Below are 20,655 nucleotides of genomic sequence, written 5' to 3'. Positions count from 1 at the left end.
GGAAAATGCTTTTTTGAATGGAAGAAAAGTAGCTGATGTAGTTAATGATTTATCACCTTCAAAAATACATTTCAATTACCATATTTTACAGCAAGTAGCTGTGATGCACTTATGTATTAAAACTACAGTCCATTAGAAAGCTATTTGTATCTTATCAAATGGGAAATTGGAGTCTGAGATCACAGGTAATCTGGTCACTGCAAGTCTCCTTAAAAGTCTTTAACCGTCATTCACTGGATAGAACCACACAAATTCATCAGGATTAGCAGGAACAATACCTTGTAAATGGCCAGGGCAATTGCATATACTTTCAGGTATGCAACATTTTGCAAAAAACATTAACGAGCAAGTATTAGGACCTCTGGGGAATTTATTTTCGTAAATTTTAAATTGTTTCCCAAAAGTATCTGATCTTCAAAAGTTATCAGAAAACCTTCTAAATAGAAAAATGTTATTTTCTGTAATAAGTTTCCCAACACTTAGTTTACTATTATGAATTTCTCCAAATGACAGCAGAATGAAGTAAATACCCTGTCAGTTCCTGTACTGCTGTTCAAAACTTGCTGAATAAACAGCATAAACTGATTAACACTATTTTCTATTAGAAAAAATACAGAGAAAATAGAAGCAAACAAGCTTAATCTACAAGAATTTGCAGTGTTCTGGAGTAAGTCCAGAACAACCCTGACAATATGTGCTTACTGGGAGAGGTGTTATCTATATTTAGACAAGCATAGCTGGAAAAGACAAAGTCAGGTGCTGAAATCTTTCTTCAAGTCTTAAGTTCCTACACCTTTAAGGCTATAATAGCTATAACCACATAAATTTTCTATACATTAAATTATAAATGATCTATGTTGGGATGCATCTGTACTCCAAGATAGGTGAATTGGTCCAGGTTGGACAGCACTACCTAGGTTAACAGTATCTTCTGGATTGTTTTTTTTTTTTTTCCTCCAGAAATACTTTGCAAGCAGGACTTGAAAGAAAATGAGTAGGAAATGTAACAGAACATAGTTTATTTCAAAAACCTCGTCTCATTATTTCAACTTCAAACATTGCACACATTTCTACCTGTTAAATATACAGAGGCTTATTTTTGGAGGGGAGGCAGGAATGATGTAATACATGTACCAAGAAAGTCTGTGGAACAGTGATTCACAACTCTGACCTAGGCTGCACAAGCATTTTGAAATGGCTTGCGTCCTCTTAGTGGTACGTCTTGTATGTGGAATAAATGACTGGCAGAACATTTGCTAAAGATAAGAACAAGAGCTATTGCACCAAAATGATCACTTGATCTAGATGTTAAGCCTACAGAATAACACAATAATATGAAACCAGAATTCAGTGTTATGTAGTTCAAGGGTTAAAATGTCTTTAAAGAAATGTTGTTGCTGCTATAACTACACTAACTGTGATACAAAACCAAAAGATAATAATATTCACCTCCTGAACATGAATTAATCTATCCAGATAGCTAGTACTGAGTTAGAACAATTTTTATTTTCTGTTTGGAGAATGAGAAGATATGAAAGAACTCATGACTCCGATGGGACAATAAGATGGCAAATAAAATTCACTGCAGATAAATTTGAAACAATGAGCTAAAGCAAAAAAATAATCCCAGCTTTACACTCACAACAGGCTCTGAGACAGTTTCTTCCACTCAGGGGAGAGACCTTGGGACTAATATTAGGTAGTTCTGTGGAAGTGTTAGATGGAAGTTCAATGGCAACCAAAACCACTGAGAGTAAACAGAACAAAATGCGTCAGCATTGTCACTAGGTAAATCCACTGGGTGTTGGCATCTTGGACACTGTACAGTTCTGGTTTCCTGCCATCATCATCAGAAAGAAGAACAATTAAAAAGGTATAAAGAACAGTAGAACAGGATTTGAAGTAACTGAAGGTATTAAAACAGGTCTTTATGACAAGGAATGACTCAACAGGCGAAGATGTTCCAACCTCAGACCTGGGTTGCAAGCCATTGCATGCATTCCCAACAGTCCTAAAGTTTTCAAGCAGTGCCACAACCTTCAGCAAGATCACCTGCGTGCATTTCCCAGATCAGCAGGGCAAAGCCCAGCATTGCTTTCCCAGATGAAGCAAAATCCTGGAATGTTTTTACTTTTGGTGAGAACTGTTAAGAAAATCAGTGCAGAGGATATCTGAGGAAACAGATGTTCCCGTCTTCCCTTCAGGCACAAACTAGATGAAAAACACAGGTGCAGCCCTGTACCAAATCTGTCAGAAGAGTCTTACTTTTACTATTAAAGGGCTTTGAGACCCTTAGAAGTGAAGCAGCAAGTCAGAAGTCACTATGCTGTGCTGATTACATATGGCTCAGCATAGAAGCCGGTAGATGGAGGGTAAGTCTATCCCTTAGCCACCTATAAAGTAAAATTTTAGGTCGTGAACTGCAACACTTGAGGACACACTGGCTACTCTGTTTCTGCCATGAACTGGCAGAAAGGCAGCTGGGGCAGTATTGATTTGCTTTAGCATGAATGACCAAAGCACACCCAGAAGCAGGTTAAGATGTGCTTCTGCTTCACTGATCTGCAAGGATACTGCTCTGTAAATGTTTTTGTTGTTTACAGTGACACCAAAATGCTACTCTCCCCTTCTAACGCTAAGCTGGGTTTACTTTTCCTTGTTCAGAGACACTCACTAGAGCAAATGGCAAACAAACCTGCTTCACAGCCCTCGGTAGCTGTAAAAAGCAGTATGAGGCGATAACCTCAGTTAACCCAAGAAAAAGAACACCTTCAGCTTTTGAAATAAACAGATAAGGTATTTCATTAACAAATGTCTCAGGGAATTACAGTTTCTAAAGGGAACAAGCCTTACTGGAGATGGTCTTTCTACCTTACAAAACGCAGCTTTTCAGAAAGTATGTCTAGTCCTATACATTTTTATTGCTTTTAAACAGAATTAGTAGCCGGAGGCAGCATATACAATCAAAAAAAAAATCACAATTTGTTTTCTGGATTATGAATTAATACAAACCCTTCCAGAGGCTTACTATACAGGCTCCACTCAACCTACAAGGGACTCATCAGAAGTCCTTGAAAAGGGAAGGTAGAAGGGCTTTTAAGTGCCTTATTTGAATTGAACTGCATGTTCATTTTTAATCTCAGGATTCACTTGTCCAAGGTGACAGAATGTCAGTTCTGGTAATATTTAAAAATATATTCTCCTTATGGGACAGAGCAATGAGAGACTATGCAAAGTTTCAATTTTTTCCTATCATGCTTGCTAAATACATAGGAGTAAGTTTTCTTTTGCTGTTGACAATGCTGCTATTTCAGAATTTCAGATTGTAAAATCCAGAAAATAGCAGATACCTTCCCCTAACATCTAAACACAAGTACTTTCAAATTACTCCTCAGTCAGTAGACCTGCCCATGCAAATACCTGTCAGTTCAGTATTTCCATATTCTTTCAAGTTGCCTTATCTTCTCAGAATTGAGAACTATTTCCACCTTGCATGAATACTTTAATTTCTGGAAGAGACTTACAGTTTTACCCATTGCAGTTTTTCAAAAATACTACCTACACCAGTAAGGATACAGATAATACCAGAATAATCAAAAGGTTCTATCCTTTGGATTAGCATTTTACACTTTGAACTTCCCTTGGGAGCATAAACACCAGAAATATGAAGACAAACATTTTCTCCAAGAGATCATACTGGCAATATTGTATACACCAAGCACTGCCAAAGGGTTCTTCGACAGGTCAACATTTTGCATTTTTGTCAAGTAGTACTCAATGAAATTTTCTCTTCAAAATCCTGTCAGTTCCGTTTCCACCATAAGAACTTATGGGGTTAGGCACATGGTAAAACAGGAAAATAATTTCTTAAGTACGCAAATAAATTTTATCCCAGTACGACATTATCTGTGGTTGAGACAAACATAGACCCGTTTCTGCTTGCTGAGACAGTCCATTCTATTCTCGATTTTCTTCTTTTAGATGAAATATACAAAATATATCTCCATGAATTCCAAGAATTCCAAGCAGGTCAACTAATTCAGGAAACAGAACACCCTGAAATAGTTTTATCCATCCCTCAGTGTTCAGTATGTTACACAAAGGAAGTCAGGCTCTATTTAAGAGGTTCAAACAGTATGTCTTCCTCCTTTTTTAGTATCTTGATAGTAAAAGATTCATTTACACTTGTGATGAACAAACAAGATTTAATTTTTTAATCTTTCTTAAATGTGTTATCATAGATTTGTTTGTTTTTTAAAAGAAGAAAATATTGAAGGGATGCTCACAGTATCGCAGCATAGAAAAATCATGGTACAGTCTAATCCAGTGCAACAAGGAACTCTAAATAGTAGAATTTAAGTCACAACATCTCAGCTATGAAATTGCCTGGAGATCACTACGGTTAAGAGACCTGTTATATCTGAATGCAGACCTAACTGATATTAAGTACTATTGACCCATACTGTGCACATATGAGAAAGGTTACACTTTTACTTATAGAGTAAGCCAGTGCTTGGCAGTTGGGAAGAGATATCTGAATAATTTCTATTCTTTTACATTTTGGGACACTGCCAAAAATAGACAGTTACTTAATAGCTGCTGTTTCCCTAGAAAATGTTGCTAGATCCACATACCAATGTGACACTGGAAAATGAAAGCACCAGAACTCAGTAGCCATAGGCTACTAACATAGGCTGAGACCGTAAAACATCACGGATGTGAAAAGGTGGCAAAAACGATCCCAAACTTTAGAACTAATTATTTAAGTTTCAGCTCCAAAATTGGTGTTCTTAAGTTTCTGAGCCTACAGAACGCCCCTTAACTTTCTCCAAAGAGTTCTACTTTGACATCTGTCAAGGCCTGGCACTAAACAGTCAAGGTAATGCCAGCGATCACATCATGGTCTCTACTCCTTTACACAATCCCAAACAGACCAGAACTGAAATGGATAAAACTGGGGGCTCGACAAGCTTTCTTAATTTCTATAGTACCAGAAAGTGACGCCTACCCTATTCATGTCCGAAATACAAGTGTTTACTACCTATTGTTCATTAAGCTGAATAGGTGGAAATTGTCTTTTCAGTTATCATCACTAAGAGCAGCAGTAGTTCTCAACAGCTTTCTGGCATTCTATATGCTTGAGACAGTATGTTCATACAGTCTCTGCACTTCACTTTAAGCCAGGCTCTTTACAGCTAGTGGTACCTGTATCAGAGTTGAATATTTGGAAGTATCTCTCTCAAAACAGATGATTTTAAGTCTTCATACTTTTAGTATCAGAATCAAGAAATCTTTAACAAACTCTAAACCATAAATACTAATTCATAATAAAATGCCTTAAATTATTAGTGTAATTATTTGCTGATGAGATTGTGACAGCATGCCTGGACTTTTTTGTAATTGTTAACTAGCTGCATTTGGAAGAATCTGAAATGCTGGAGTGCTCTTTCCCCACGTATGGCCCATTTTTATGAGGTAAAAATAGCTAGGAGGTGGTTGAGGAGGCAGTATCCACCGACACAAAATCTCAACAGAAACAGCTAAATGAAGTTCCACAGTCTAAACTGCTCCTAACTGACAGTCATCTATCAGGAGGTTAGAAGTCTGATAAAGACACTGGCATGTGTCCTCACAACATTAATTTTTGTTTTCTTGCTCAGACTAGGCATAAAACAACTCTGGAAAAAAATATCAAAGTCATCACTTCACTGAAAGATTGCTTAATGATTATTCAGTAGAGATTTTCACCCTCTTCTTTCAATCAGTCATTCCTTCAACTCTAGCTATCTTCATTACTTTCAGACTCCACCCATAAGAATCATGACATCTTTGACAGTCTCAGAGAAATATCCTCGATTTCCTTCTTTCCCTCTCCTCTTCCAAAATACAGTAAGACATTTAAAGCTAGCATTTACCTTATTCCCTCTTGTATCCACTCTAGAACATATTCCACCTTGTCCAGGAGACAAAGGAATAGCTCTCCCTGATGTAATGAAAAGTTCTTTCCTAGATAGATTTCAACTTACTGTCATTTCCCTGGCATCACTGCTTGCTTGTCTACAATGTTACACCTGACTGATTTCTCTTTTCCTGTAAGTTCAAGTGTTTCCTCTCCCAACTCTACGTAAGTCTGTGTTTTATTTCTACTCACCTTCTTTGATTCAGAAGTACAAATCCAAATGTCTATTCTTAAACCAACCCCTCTTTCCAGGAGCTATAGCTTCTACTCAGTTCCACCGCAGTAACTTCAATCATTATCAATATAATATCTCAATATAATATCTACCACTAGAAGGCTAACCTTTTTATTACTGCTGGAAAAACACATTTCTGTTTGTGAAAACACTGATTGATTTAGGAGGTCCACTGACCTAGACAAAAACATTGCACTTGGTTTATGCATTTTTAAGACTTTAACCAGCTTCATATGTGTGAGAAACCTCTATCCGAATGACTTAATTTCTTGAGCACAAATATAATATACAGTATGAAGTTAACAGCAAATTCAAAAGCTATGTGAGTAGGAGTTTCATTTCCCTGATAAAAATGAAGTCATACACCTTGAATAACAAAATAAATGTTTAGTGTCAAGGAACAATGGAACATAAGCTGAATCAAACTTACATCAGTAGCCGCTGTCAGGATTTTAGAAAGGATGACTCTTGCTAACCCATCTCTGCTGTAATCCAAACTAGAAACAGTCAATTTTAACAAATGATCCTGATTCTTCAAAGAACAAAGATTAAGAAGACTGGAGGATAAAGGCAGGGAGAAGAAAATAAAAATTATTATTTGAACACACTCAACCCATTTATTTATTTGATCGATAACTTAAGTACTTTGAATTAGACTTTCATTTCTATAAATGCAGAAAACAAAGTCCTCATATGAAATGGAGTAACTTTAAACTGTTAGAGCTGTTAGAGTCAAATGGGGACCAAATAATGCACTGAACTGCAAGGGGAAAAATTCTAAACCAACAATTTTTATAATTCCTCTAAAAATTTTGTCAGCATACTTTAATTAGTGATTATGATTACATAAATTAATCTTCATGAAGCTCTGTGAATAAAAACATTGTGTATAAAGCTTGCCACAAGGTTAGTCCTATTAACTGTCTAGATTTTATTGTAAACCAAGTTTTCTGAAGCCAGTAAAGAACTTGTATTCTAATAATCAATGAAAACAACAATTAAAAAAAGACTACATAAAAATGCCTGAATTTTCACTTAAAGTTTACTACAGTTAAAATAAACTGGTATTAGCCACTAGCCAATTGACTCCCAAAGGAAGGTAAGTTTATTTGTACCTGAACAAAAGTCTGAACTTCACAGCTTCACTCAAATATACTGGACTGAAGTTTAGGTGCAACATACATCATCACATTTCATAAACAGTATGATACCTGCCAGGTTTTGGTGGTTTGTGTGTTTGTTTTGTTTAGTTTGGGGTTTATTTTTCTTTTGGTTTGGTTTTCTTTTTTTCCCCTTTTCCCCCTCCTGTCTCTTCAGTACAGTATCACCCTTCCTGATACTGATTTCTGTTAGACAGGTGTGGACAGGAAAAAGTACGCTATTTGGTGACACAATCACCCATATCGGTTCAGTAATGACAAACTAAAAGACCCCTTCTTACAAAAAAAACACAGAAAGCCCCCACAACTGGGGATCTTTACTTGGAAGTAAATTCAAAAGAACTTTAAAGTTTTCAGCTTTACAGACATCAGTCCTCATGCACAATTTACTTTCATAACTATTATACCTGTAAGCACAATTCAAACAGAATAAAAACACTCACCACTGAAACACATTACATTTTTCAAGCATTTTCACTCCATGAGGGTGGCAAGAGAGAGTACCAAAAAACAGAAAGTAGTGCTGGCTGAGGGTGTTTAGTAACCCATTATTTTGAAGACTACGTTCAGGTTTCATTCCTGATGAAGAGTTGAGCCAATGTACAATATCTTTAACCAATTCCTCCAGGTAACCTTGTCCATCCTAACAAAACAAAGAGTAATACCACTTACTAGTAACAGGACTGGGTCTCTCTTATTTACTAAAATCCATCATTTTAAATTTCTTAAAATGTACAAACATAATACAAATATAAAATAGAAATGCTAGCTGGCAAACACAACTCAGACTAAAGAAAAAGGTTCAAGGCAAATAAAAGTTTGCTTGGAGACATCTTCGGACCAATTCTATTCTTTCCAGGAAAAGGATTGTTCAATGACATTTTCCTCTGGCCTGAGGCATAAAAGTCTTTAGCATGCAAGAAGAAAGGAGGTAGAGAAAGGAAGGATACACATAGCAGAAATTAGAAAACCTCCAAACCCTATGTTGCATTTAATAAAGCTGTATTTAATAAAAAGTCTACTTAAACACAGTCGTCCTCCTCAGCGTCTCATTCAGACAAGTCAAGATTTTAAGTTATATTTATTAATTACACTGATCATTTTATATTTAACTCCCAAAGTCTACAAGAGTTTTTACAAAAATTAAGCTTTTTCTTCTAAGGGGCACATAGAATCATTACTGATTCTACCTCCAGACTTGTAGCTGAAAATTTCTCACCTCTTCTGACTCAAGAAGAAATTCAGTAAATTGACAACCCACCACAGTGAGCTGCTTAGCCTTGGCATAGTCCAGATCCAGGTTGGCATATAGTTTACTGCTAGGCTTGTAAAAATATAGCAATCTCCGTACAAACCTATGGAAAGTAAAAAAGACTTTGCTATTCATCAGTATGACAAGGACAGTCTCACAGTACAAAATGATGCTGGTAGAAAATTTGTTATAATTAAATTAGCTTAATGGCAATAAATTTTCAGGAGTTATTAAATCTCTATGCTCTTAAAAGCCATAGCTTCCTTCTCATTCTCATGCTTATGATCAATCCTGTGTTGAGTTTCAAACACTATACTATCTAGGCTTACAAAGAGCTAAAAAAGAATCTGTGACATAAGTTTTCTTCAGCTATAATAGTAAACGCTACCATGAAAAATACATTTTTGTGTTCTGCCAGGAGAAGGATGTATTTATGCAGAAACAGTATTTTCATTCACCTCACTTAAACATTTCTGAAGCATAACACAGTGACTGCAAATGCAGACTCTCACTCAGACTTTTTGAAATCATGGTGAGCAATATAACTTGAGGTTTGCATTGCAGGAATAAATCTTCAAAGAACTTCCCCTCACCAGTTCTTCATCAAAAAAATAAACACATATTTGTGCTTTAAAATAACACAGAATGTTCTGTTTGAAGGTAGATATGTCAAGCATTAAGAAAACTTAAAGCACTGTGCCTTTAGTTAAAAAAGTGAGAGCAAGCCACCTATCCTCAACTCCAAACACAGGACCAATTATAACAGAAATCTGAGGGTTTCTTTAGATTTTGGCAAATTAAATGTATTTTATTCTGTGTTATTAGCAATAAATATATTATATATTAACACACACATTTATATGTGTGTATATACGTGTATGCTTAAGTGTGTATATATGCCTATATACATGTATATGTGTCTACACACGTTGTATTAACTGTATCTCTATGAAGTGAAGGAATCTGTATAAAAAATACCTGGAGTTTCACTTTAACAGCCCTAAGAGCATCACAAGAACACTAACAGTAAAAAAAAAAAAATCAACTTATGGAAGGATGAATAAATAATTCACTTTACTCTTCAAAACTGAAGCAGCTGAAAATTTTTCATGATAACCAGTGAAACTAGAGAGATTTGGGACTTCACTGGTCATAATCAAACAAGAGCAACAGCATTTTAAAGCCATTAAAGCATCTAATCTAAAATCCTGCAGAAAGGATTAACGAACTGTAGAAGTTTTACACTAACTCAATCCTAGATTATTCCAATTTATTTGGAATTATTTGAATTTATTTAGGCACTGAACAATGCTGGAGAGCAGCACAAAACCAGGAAACAGGAACATTATCCCAGGTAGGTAAGTAGAGGGGTGGGTGTGGGTGTCACAGCTGGAACTGCAGACATGGCTTTAGAGAAACAACATTATAAACCACCAGATTTGGAACAATCCTTTACCACAAAGTACAGACTGGCAATTAGTGTTTAGGGAAGAAAAAAACCTGAAAAAATACAAATGCAAAATTAAGTTACGTCTACGATTACAATTGGACTACCACTTATGCTGGGAAAACTATATAAAAGTAGCCTTATTACTCCTCAGTGAAAACTTAAAACGGAGCAGAGTGAGCCTTTCAGCATATGTTTTAGATTTAGGTTTTTCTTCAAATTCATATAGAAGTAGCTTACCAGGAGTACAAATACAGAACTACTCTTCAAAATAATTTAATCAAATCAATTTCTGAAATGCACGTTGAAAGGGACATCCAAGAACTAACTAATATCGCTATTACCATACATGCACAGAAGTAATGAAACTACATGAAAGGAACCAGAGCTGTACTGGTTTTTTGTTGGGTTTTTTGGGGTTGGATTTTTTTTTTTTTTTTTTCAAATCACACATGCTTCCCTTGCCATTAATAGCAACTAGAAATAACTTCCTCCTGTTTTTTGATGAAAGCTTTAACTATATAACTGTACAACTGTAGACCTATTCTGTCAAAATTTGTCAAGTGATGACATTAAAAAGAGTCAACTTTGCAAACACCCTATTTCATTTTAAACTTTAAAGTATTACCTCTTTGATATTTACTTCATACATCAGTGTTTAAGGGAATAAATATATTAAGTATATGTGCATAAAAAAATAAACCACTAAATCTTAAAGACCCGTTTATTTAAAGCAAATATTGCAACCTAATTATGTAAATTTTAATTTTTGTTGCTTATCTATAGATGAAGTTTTAGAGATGTGACATATCCAAGGAATAGTTTATTGCAATATTAAAACCCATTTTTTCCATAGTTCTTTCTTCAAAGGAAGTCTATGTAATTTACATACCTGTGCAACTGTTCATCTTTATAGTTCCTTAGGTTTACGTTTGGCCACTAGAAAAAACAGCAAATATAGCATTATATGAAACTTGTACATCAGTTCTTGATCAGTCACTAAAATTTACATATTTCTATTATAGTTATATTTACCTAATAATTAGAAGTTTAATTTTTATTGCATCTGAAGTTACCTATAAAAAAAACCCCTTATTTCATTGAAAAGCCTACACTTCTCTAGAAAAAAAAAAATTGAACATTTTTTTGAGCAAGGAAGGGGAATTTGGTCGCATGTTATGTACACAAGGCCACAATTCTAATGAAAATAGCAAACTATGAAAAGGTAATGAAAAATAAAACAATTTTGCTCAGTTTCTTATCTGCAAGTAACAGAAAAAAAATCAATATGCATATTAGGGAAATAATTCTTATCATTGTTTTCACTATTAATCAGGTTTGTTTTAAAAATAATCATTCCACTTAAATGCTGGTTATCAAAATGGTACTTGAACTCCTTTGTTGATACTCAGACATTTAAGACGGATCACATGAAGTCATAATAATCTCTTCTGGACCTACCCTTTCTTCCTATTAAATTTTCCGGGTTTTATAGCCATCTGTTGTCTCTATGGTTTTGGATTTATTTTTGCTGCTACTAGTAAGTAGCTTCTTGGAAGGGATAGAAAAAAGGGCATAAAACATTTTTCTTTCCTACCTAAGCAATACAGTTCTACATTTCCCATTGGTATACTAGCATTAAGACATATACTGCCCTAGTTAAAGATCAGTAAAACTGACTACACCCTAGTAACAGTGCCAGAGAAAGTACGAAGCTCTATCAACAACAAAGTTGTAATCCCTCCATCCAGACCAATGCTATTTTAGCAGCTTAGAAAGCAAGCAAAAAAGGCAGTACAGGACCACATGAGATGCAAGTAGTGAGGTGGTTAGAAAGGTGATGCTCCACAGCAGTTAAGGCTGTGAGACATGAGGGAGGTGAGTAGCCCTCGGAGACAGCAAAGTCCAAACACTGGAATCTGGATCCTGCTCAGTCGATAACTAAAGATGGACCACTCTGATAACATTATTTTAGTTTATGTTGTGTCATGCAGTTTAACAGGAACGGAAGTGGTTAGAATAAACGAGAAAACATACAAACTTCTCATTCTGAAAGACAGAAGTCCCTGATTTTGAGACATTAGCAACTGTTTGACAGGACATTAGCAAATATACTGATGGGGAGGTTTGAGATAGCAGGGAAAGTGATAGTTTGACCTAAACTTCAACTAAAAACCCCACCACCTTAGTGGTCAACTACATAAAACTTCCATTGTCAAAGTACTACACAGACTAATTAACAGCAAGATTCCAAAAAACAGTTTCTTGTTAATATCTTTAATACCAAATCAAAGGTAAAAATATCTATGATTAATAATCAAATATATGTAGCAATCCAGCAAATCTAGTAATTGCAGTAAAACCTTGTAAAAAATGAAATTTAATGAAGCAAAGCTACTGTCAGATATATTCAGGTCTTTATGCCAAACAGATTCTTACTCTCTCAAGTTTATCAGTCCCTGAAAAAATGTAGAAATATTTAGTTTGGCTTTTTTTATTTTTAATATAATCTTGATTCTGCTTGATTATCCTTTTTTGCACTTTCACCATCTTTATAACAACACAGAAGAGAAGACAGAAAATGTTACTTGGGGGTAACAAGAGAAGGATGGCTTCGATACACAGAATGAAAGGAGCTATTTTGGTTCAAAGACTACACCGAGTACTCAAACTTTTCTTACTCAAAGTTTTCTGCTTAAAAAATGAGACAGTCTCTTAAAAGCTGTGCATTAAAAATATTTAAGATAATGGCCTCCCTGTCAGAGATATTTCTGTTATTTTGTATAAATAAATTAATTTTATAATGAATTTGATGCTACGGGAGTAATTTTGTAATTTGTATTAGTTCAAAACATACAATGAGATTGCATACTAGTGAAGCCTTAGTATATGGCTCAGTCTAAGCATCTGAAGTTTGATCTGTAACCCACCACCAGCCTCAACTTTCAGCTCAGGTTATATTAAAAAAAAAATCTGCTATGAAACTGAATGCAGTATCCCTATGTAGTTTGGATTGGAGTCTAAAGTATTAGCAGCTTTAAAGTCATTACAGCTAATTCCGTAAAGTCTCCTTCTATACAAAGTTACATAAAATTTAATACATGCTCGTTAAGAAATTTGTGAATTTAACTGTAGTGTACTTTTGCATAAAGTTTAAGGGTTCTATACAAAGACACTATATCAGCACCAATTAAACCCATGAGATCCTAATTTTCTGAAATAAAACTGATTATGGGATGTACTGTGGAATTAATATTCGAAGGTCAAACTTCACATGTGAAATAGACTTTTTTCCCCCCATTTCATAAAAATAATATCATGCCCTTTTTAAACTCACCTTCAGTATGGTCCCTATTAGATTCCAATTCCAGTCAAGGTTCTCCTTATGATTGAGAACTTGGCTGTCTCGAAGATTCATTACAAGTGCTTCTTCTGTATCCTGGAATACAGACATGAAAAACTACAACATGTTTCCTGGCATCATTCGCTTTCAGTCTTGTCACAAAATATGCTTACTGTTCATGTAACAAACATTAAAAGGGCTATGCTCCACAGGAATTTGCATTTGAAAGTAAACTGCATGGTTATAGTACTGCATTAAGAATGTACTAGTAAGAGACCACAGTTGGTCCTAAAATGCATTAAAAATTATTGTAATTTCACTACTCAATTTCTAGAAATGCAAGATAGTATCCACAAGTACCTACAAGACAAATTTATAAAAAATACTACAAAGAAATAATACAAATGACTACGAATTAGATGAGAGTGAAGCCTGGGGGGCAGGTTCTAAGTCTCCAAAATACGAAGACAAATTCAGTTTTGAAACTTCAATAATGGTAATACCTTTAAAATAAAGATGTCTTTCTGCACACGGTACTGATTCCTTTTTTGGTGTGTTGAGATTGCTTTCTGAATAATATGATCTAAATGGAGGCTATAAGGTTTAGGTCCTCTTTTCTTCATCTCGTGAAAACGTTTTAAGCAGTTGAGTGCAGCACTTGCTCGTCTAATAGAAAAAAATATAACCAGTATTTGGCAACTGTTACCCAACTAAAGAGTGCCACTGCTGTATCTTGAGTAAACAAGCATAGCTCAAAAAAAGAATTGACCAATAATTCCAAAGCAAATAAAAAGAAAATAACTTTTGATACAGGTTTTCATATATCCATAGGCCTCAGTCTTGTACTGAAATTATACAGCAAATTATCTTTCAGAATTTCTAGTACTGACGAATGAATTATTGACACCTTTTCTTCTACTTTGCAATCAGTGGTGTCTATCACAGTCTACAGAAGATACTGTAAAGTTTAAAGTTGATAAAGTGTTGCAAGATGTCACAGTAGCTCAATGTCCTGCAGTGAAGTTGAGAGTTGAGGGGTCTAGCTTCAATTTTGACTAAAAGTGTTTCTTGTAATTATTTTTTTTCCCCAGAGGGTGGCAGGATATCAGTAGTATGTTTCCTGCTCTTTATATCTAAACAGTCCAGAAACAGCCTGTAAGTTTTCTAGGAAAAGATAGGAAGTAATAGAAATGACAGCTGACAAGGGCAGAAACAGTTGATTACAAAATAGTGGTAGCAGAAAAAAAAAAACAACACACCTGCTAATCAAATAAAATAAGGAAGTCTAGAAATGAGGAGGTAAGTCTGCCTTTCTTCCCCACAAAAAAAAATAATCTCATAGGGTAGAAGAGTGTTTTTATTTTATATTATCTTCAAACACATGCCTTTGATCACTTATGCAAATTTTGTACATTTAACCCGTGACAGGGCTTACAGTATTTCAGAGTATGAAACAATACACAGTGTTGGCCAAATCCAAGATCCCCAAATAAAAAAATACCACTTCTACAAAATCATTTTCTTCCAAAACCAGGAATTCCTATTATTCTATCAGGTACATCTACAAATGCCAAAAAGCAAAAAAACCTGCAGGTAATCTACAAACGTATTCCTTCTGCTCATCATCCTTCCTCTCATCCCACATCTTTGACCAAGTGAAATATTCTGTGATGGAGTTTCAGATAAAACAACTGTGTTTTCAGATATCAAAATATTCTACTGACATTCTACTGACAACCTTCAAAACATTTCCCATAATTCACTATTAGAAAAAATCCAATACAATTTGAATGGTCTAAATGGTCTTCTACAAAGAAATGCAAGTAAAAACACTGAGTTACAGAAACACATTTTAAAGATGTGAATCCATCAAATTATTTGACTTTTCATCAGGAAGTTTAAACTGTGTGAAGTACCCAGGAGATGGTAAATTGCAAGATTAGTGGATGTACAGAGAAGTTCTAAAATGAAATAAAAAGACCGTAAGCTTTTAAAATCTCAAAATTCAAGTATTTCTGGTTCAAAGAGGAATAAAAAGCTTCTATAAACATTTTTTTGAGTCAGATGCCTAAATATACCCCATTTGATTGGCACGATGACTGCCAAACAGTTCTCTAATGCTGCTTAACTACATGCCACTACAGAATGCTGCACTAATGTTAAAATGTCTGTTCATACATTCTTATATTTAAATGGAACTGAAAGGAACTGAAGAAGTTACCAGTACAAACTTTGAATTAAAGCACCAAAAAATTTTAACATAATTTCTATCATTACAATCACCACTTTCTTATGAAGAAAAAAAGGTTTAAAAAAACAAACCGACAAAAAAACAGTTCCATGACAGTATTACATTTTTTGATCTTGCTCACACTAATGACAACTCACCAATTCGGTCTACTACAATTTAGTTAGCTATAGATAAACAACAACAGAAGAAAAAAAAAGGTACCAGCTTTTTTAGTTTTAAAAGCTTCATTGTGTCAAAATCTCAAAAAAGAAGTATGAAACAATGGAGAGGTCAAATACACAGAACACATCTCAGACGTTGCTTGGTCAAACAGTGCCTTAGAGTTCACTTAAGAAAAATTCTGTGTAAAAATTTTGCAATCTATGCAAAAGTGTTCTTAAATCTACTATCAAAACTTTCTTCCCAAATTTCTAAATTGTTACCGTAAACACACTGGAAACTATTTCCCTAGTAAGTGTGGCAGAGTATTTCTATACGCATGCGTGTGTTTGCTTTTAAGTAAAGACAGCAGTTGTTTCAGCCACCACAAAACTTGCAACATTGCATTTCACTCAACTGTAGGGGGAAAAGAAGATGTAAATATTTTTGCTTTTAAGTGCAACTTAGAATTCTTACAGTCTTTTTTCTTTCATGATGTCAAAAGATGCTGCCATATTCATTAGCGTAGGTAAGCAGTGCAGGTGATGGCTGTGAGAATGCGGAAGAATTGTGTTAGCCTAAAAAAAAAACCAACCCAAAAGACAAGTTAGAATAAGTTGTTACAACATTTCCAGTCATCTCTTTAGGATCAACACGTGAAGAACCTACCACTTTTCACAAGACTCTCACAAAAACATGACAATAAAACTACCTTTTGACAACTGCAAGTCAGGCAGGAGTGTCGACCTGGCTCTGCAGAGGGATCTGGACAGGCTGGATCACTGAGCTGAGGCCAGTGGCATGAGGTTCCAGGAGGCCAAGTGCCAGGTCCTACCCTTGGGTCACAACAGCCCCATGCAGCCCTACAGGCCTGGGGAAGAATGGCTGGAAAGCTGCCTGGTGGAAAAGGACCTGGGGGTGTCGGTCAACAGCCAGCTGAATAAGAGCCAGCAGTGTGCCCAGGTGGCCAAGAAGGCCAACAGCATCCTGGCCTGTATCAGGAATAGGGTGGTGAGCAGGACTGGGAAGTGATTGACCCCCTGTACTCAGCACTGGTGAGGCCCCACCTCGAATCCTGTGTTCAGTTTTGAGCCCCTCACTACAAGAAAGAAATGGAGGTGCTGGAGTGTGTCCAGAGAAGGGCAACAAAGCTGGTGAGGGGTCTGGAGCACAAGTCTTATGAGGAGTGGCTGAGGGAACTGGGATTGTTTAGCCTGGAGAAAAGAAGGCTGAGGGGAGACCTTATTGCTCTCTACTGAAAGGAGGCTGTAGGGAGGTGGGTGTCAGTCTCTTCTCCCAAGTAACAAGCGGTAGGACAAGAGGAAACAGTTACACCAGGGGACATTTATATTGGATACTAGGAAAAATTTCTTCACAGAAAGGGTTGTCAAGCACTGGACCAGGCTGCCCAGGGAAGTGGTAGAGTCACCATCCCTGGAGGTATTTAAAAGACTGGTAGGTGCTTAGGGACGTAGTTTAGTGGTGGTTTTGGCAGTGTTAGATTTATGGTTGGACTCCATGACCTTAAAGGTCTTTTCCAACCTAAATGATTCTATGATTCTACACTGTCAGAGCATAATTACACATGCCATTTCAAGTATTTGATCTAACTAATCAATCTGAAACACAATTGGAAGTAGCAAGACTACTTTAGATTTAGAGCTTTCTAATCTGTATTGCTTGCATTGGTGGCTTTTTGGTAGAATGCAAAAACATGCAATGCATCAGATATACTTATATCGTGTATAAAAGTACTAAAAAAATTCTAAAATCAGAAATACAATTTGATGATTTTTATTAAAAAATTTCTGCACAAAGAAATATCTGAATAATTAACATAACTTCCTAAGTTCCTAGACATTTAAATGCTTTTATTTTGGTACACATAGGTAGTTCTGCAAATATCTTTGGCAACTAAAGAACAAGGAAAACAAAGAAATTACTTCAATCTCTTAAAACTAAATAAAAATACAAATATCTGTTCATTATTTTGATAAACAGTCATCTCTGACTAATGAATCATCTCTTCAGAAAACAAAAAAATACCTATGCTTTGCAGCACATTCAAATGTCAGTAACAGTCACTCCCATTCAAAAGTATTTTGGAAACCAGAAAAATAGTCTATGTTATTACAGATACCTCTTTTAAACTACATGGCTGACTGAATACACAAGACATTCCCATAATTATTTAAAGAAAAATCACTGAAGAGGCTAAAAAACAGATTTGTTGTGGTTGTGACTCATGCTGATGAGCTAAGATATTGCAAATCACTGTAGTAATAATCAATCTTGTATCTGAACATGGTGATCTTGGTTTTTTGAGCATTAAGCACCACTGACATGAGTCGACAGTCTGAAGATGTAGAGTACATCTGACAACTCATATACAAATTTTTGTAAGACAACATTGTATTTCACTATCTTAACATCTCTTATAGTTTATTCAGAAAAATGATCAATAAAAACCACAAGAAAACTAATTAACGAGTGCTCTGCTGCATACTCTGTTCTTGTCATCAAGAGAGGATGTGAAAAATTAAATAATTGTTTTTCAAGAAATGTAAATCGCTTCACATATGACTAACAGCTCCTCAGGGGGCTGAAAGGTAGCACTGGAGTGTATATGAAAACAATAATATCATCTCTATACTAAAATAGTTTAGGTTAAGAGAGAGAACCTACTGTAAAAGATATGTTAGGTAGAGAGACATGGAACAAAGCAAGGTCCCTTCAGCTCCTCTGTAACAGAGGCTACCCACAGCAGTGCTGAAAGACCACTCCACCAAGTTGGAGTTGCCTGAATGAGTAGTATCAAGGGCCACAGCCACATCAAGATGAACATGAAAAAAGTTTCATCTGCCTAGCCTGAAAGGCAGAAAGCTAAAAACATTGCCCTACCATCATGCCAAGAAAAGCAAAAATTAGCAATCGTCCTTTCTCATACACAGTAACTGATGGGTGAGTTTGCAGGACTCCAGCTTAAAAATACAACAGGCTACCAAGGCATGAAAGTGTATTCGTAAGAGTTTGAGAGCTGAGGATTATCCTTGGAGCAGAACCCCCAGCACTTTCAATACTTTCCAAATGACATTCCTGTTGATTCATACTGGTTCTAACACATGAAGTTCCAAAAAGATGTAATGTACATTAACCCATTATTCTGATGAAAAGTCGATGTTTCAAGTTCATAAACAAACTCAAAGCTATAGTAGGAAATACCTATTTACAACTACTTACTAATACTACTTGTGCTCAGCAAAAAGTTTTACTCACCATGTGCAAAAGTTCTCCTAAAAGGATAGTTGCTCTAACAGATACATGGTCATCACTACTTGTGATCACTTCAACCAGACCCTTCAAAAAGTTAAAAAATTATTACAACATTCAATGTAAAAAAACCCAAATTTATTTTAATGTTTATAGGAAAAACATAGCAAGCTTCTATTCAAACTTAAAGTCATTACTTACCTCTAGAAGTCCATTGGTAATAAAAGCTGAAAGCACTAAAGCCAAATAATTATCCATGAGATCAGGCCTACGGAGCAAAAAAGTAAGGAAAGAGTTTAGAAAGTTCATTTTTTATTGTATCTGCAAGAAAACAACAAATATTTTGTCAACAGCACCACAAAACAAAAAGAAGGGTTTAGACTAAGTTCATTAAATGCCCACCTTGACCTGGCTCGATGGGGTAATATAGTTTTAGCTTCAGCAGCTACAAAGCCATCAGAAAGTCTCCAGCAATCTTGAAACCTGCTTGGATCTAGAACAAGAAAATATGCCAATGTTAACAATGAAAGATATGACAATGATAACTATAACACTGGATTTCATAGTGTTATTTTAATGGTTGTCAGTAGGTAAATAATAGTTCTTGCCAACAAATGTTATTTCAGTTTTCAGATTACAGAAAACTGTCAGAAGGGACCTCTAACAAGCCATCTAATCCACGCTCATGAATAAAGCAAGGGTAATTTCAAAGCTAAGACAAAGACTGTATCTAAGTATCAACCAAAATAATGACATTTCCCATTCATAAACATATTGTTTAACAGAAAATATAATACCAAAATTTTAAAATGTACATCCATATGTCGCATAGTAGCAAGGTTGCAACAAAGAATGAATTATTTACTTATACATGCGGAACAAGGATTAAACTTTTATAATCAACTGCGTAACAAAACATTTATAACCAGAGTTCAGAGAAGAGAATTGCTGAAATGTTAAAGGCTGAAACTTGCTCCTTTTGGGCTCATACTTTTGCAGTGTAAGACAAAGCAGAGGATACTCTTGGGTTTAACAAATGAGTGATTCTAAAGGTAAAAGATTAACTCCACTAAATATAAAGACATGAAAAAGCTTACACTTGCCCTAGGAAAAGTAAAAGTCCGTTCAGTGGAGATACCTAGCAGACACACAATATATACAAGAGACTCTGTTTAGTATTTTCTGTAACATTCACCAGCCCTTCTACATTACTAATGCTTCTAACAGTTCAAAGAAGTCTAATTTGTAGTAGTGTTTACACCGTCTTTTGTGTAAATGCTGTGTTATGCTCCACTGCTGATCTTTTGTCAAACTTACAATACTTAACAAAGAATTTTAAACAGGACTTCAGAGCACCCAATGAATTCAGTAATGAGACAACTAATATTGATGGAATTTACAATACAGAGGAGACAGAGAAGGGTTCAAATTTGTAGGAGAGCTTAACAGACAGAATTCTTATGTGAACTGGTTCTAAATACTTACCTACGCTAAGAAGTGCCTCAATAAATTCTTCTGCAATAACAGGGAGAGGAAGACGAAATATATCATAGAGAACTTCAAGCAGACCTCGCTACAAGAAAAAAGAGCACAGCAGGAA

General features: G+C 35.4%; 1 protein-coding gene across 1 annotated transcript in view; it reads right to left on the bottom strand.

Moving 5' to 3' along the window:
- Nucleotides 1–20,655, bottom strand: part of RICTOR (RPTOR independent companion of MTOR, complex 2) — a 67,232-nt gene that overhangs the window by 19,908 nt on the left and 26,669 nt on the right. The window contains exons 10-20 of the mRNA XM_009894671.1: nucleotides 20,541–20,628; nucleotides 19,458–19,548; nucleotides 19,257–19,323; nucleotides 19,062–19,142; nucleotides 16,263–16,363; nucleotides 13,900–14,062; nucleotides 13,391–13,492; nucleotides 10,946–10,992; nucleotides 8,574–8,709; nucleotides 7,798–7,997; nucleotides 6,625–6,751 (exon numbers count right to left, since the gene is read on the bottom strand). Of these exons, the coding sequence (XP_009892973.1) occupies nucleotides 6,625–6,751; nucleotides 7,798–7,997; nucleotides 8,574–8,709; nucleotides 10,946–10,992; nucleotides 13,391–13,492; nucleotides 13,900–14,062; nucleotides 16,263–16,363; nucleotides 19,062–19,142; nucleotides 19,257–19,323; nucleotides 19,458–19,548; nucleotides 20,541–20,628 (1,203 nt within the window). The remainder of the gene's footprint in view (nucleotides 1–6,624; nucleotides 6,752–7,797; nucleotides 7,998–8,573; nucleotides 8,710–10,945; nucleotides 10,993–13,390; nucleotides 13,493–13,899; nucleotides 14,063–16,262; nucleotides 16,364–19,061; nucleotides 19,143–19,256; nucleotides 19,324–19,457; nucleotides 19,549–20,540; nucleotides 20,629–20,655) is intronic.

Source organism: Charadrius vociferus, unplaced genomic scaffold (assembly GCF_000708025.1).
Source record: "Charadrius vociferus isolate BGI_N301 unplaced genomic scaffold, ASM70802v2 scaffold450, whole genome shotgun sequence".
NCBI classification, from domain to species: Eukaryota; Metazoa; Chordata; class Aves; order Charadriiformes; family Charadriidae; genus Charadrius; species Charadrius vociferus.
The sequence above is the reverse complement of the archived record's forward strand: the minus strand, read 5'-3'. Positions and strand labels throughout refer to the sequence as shown.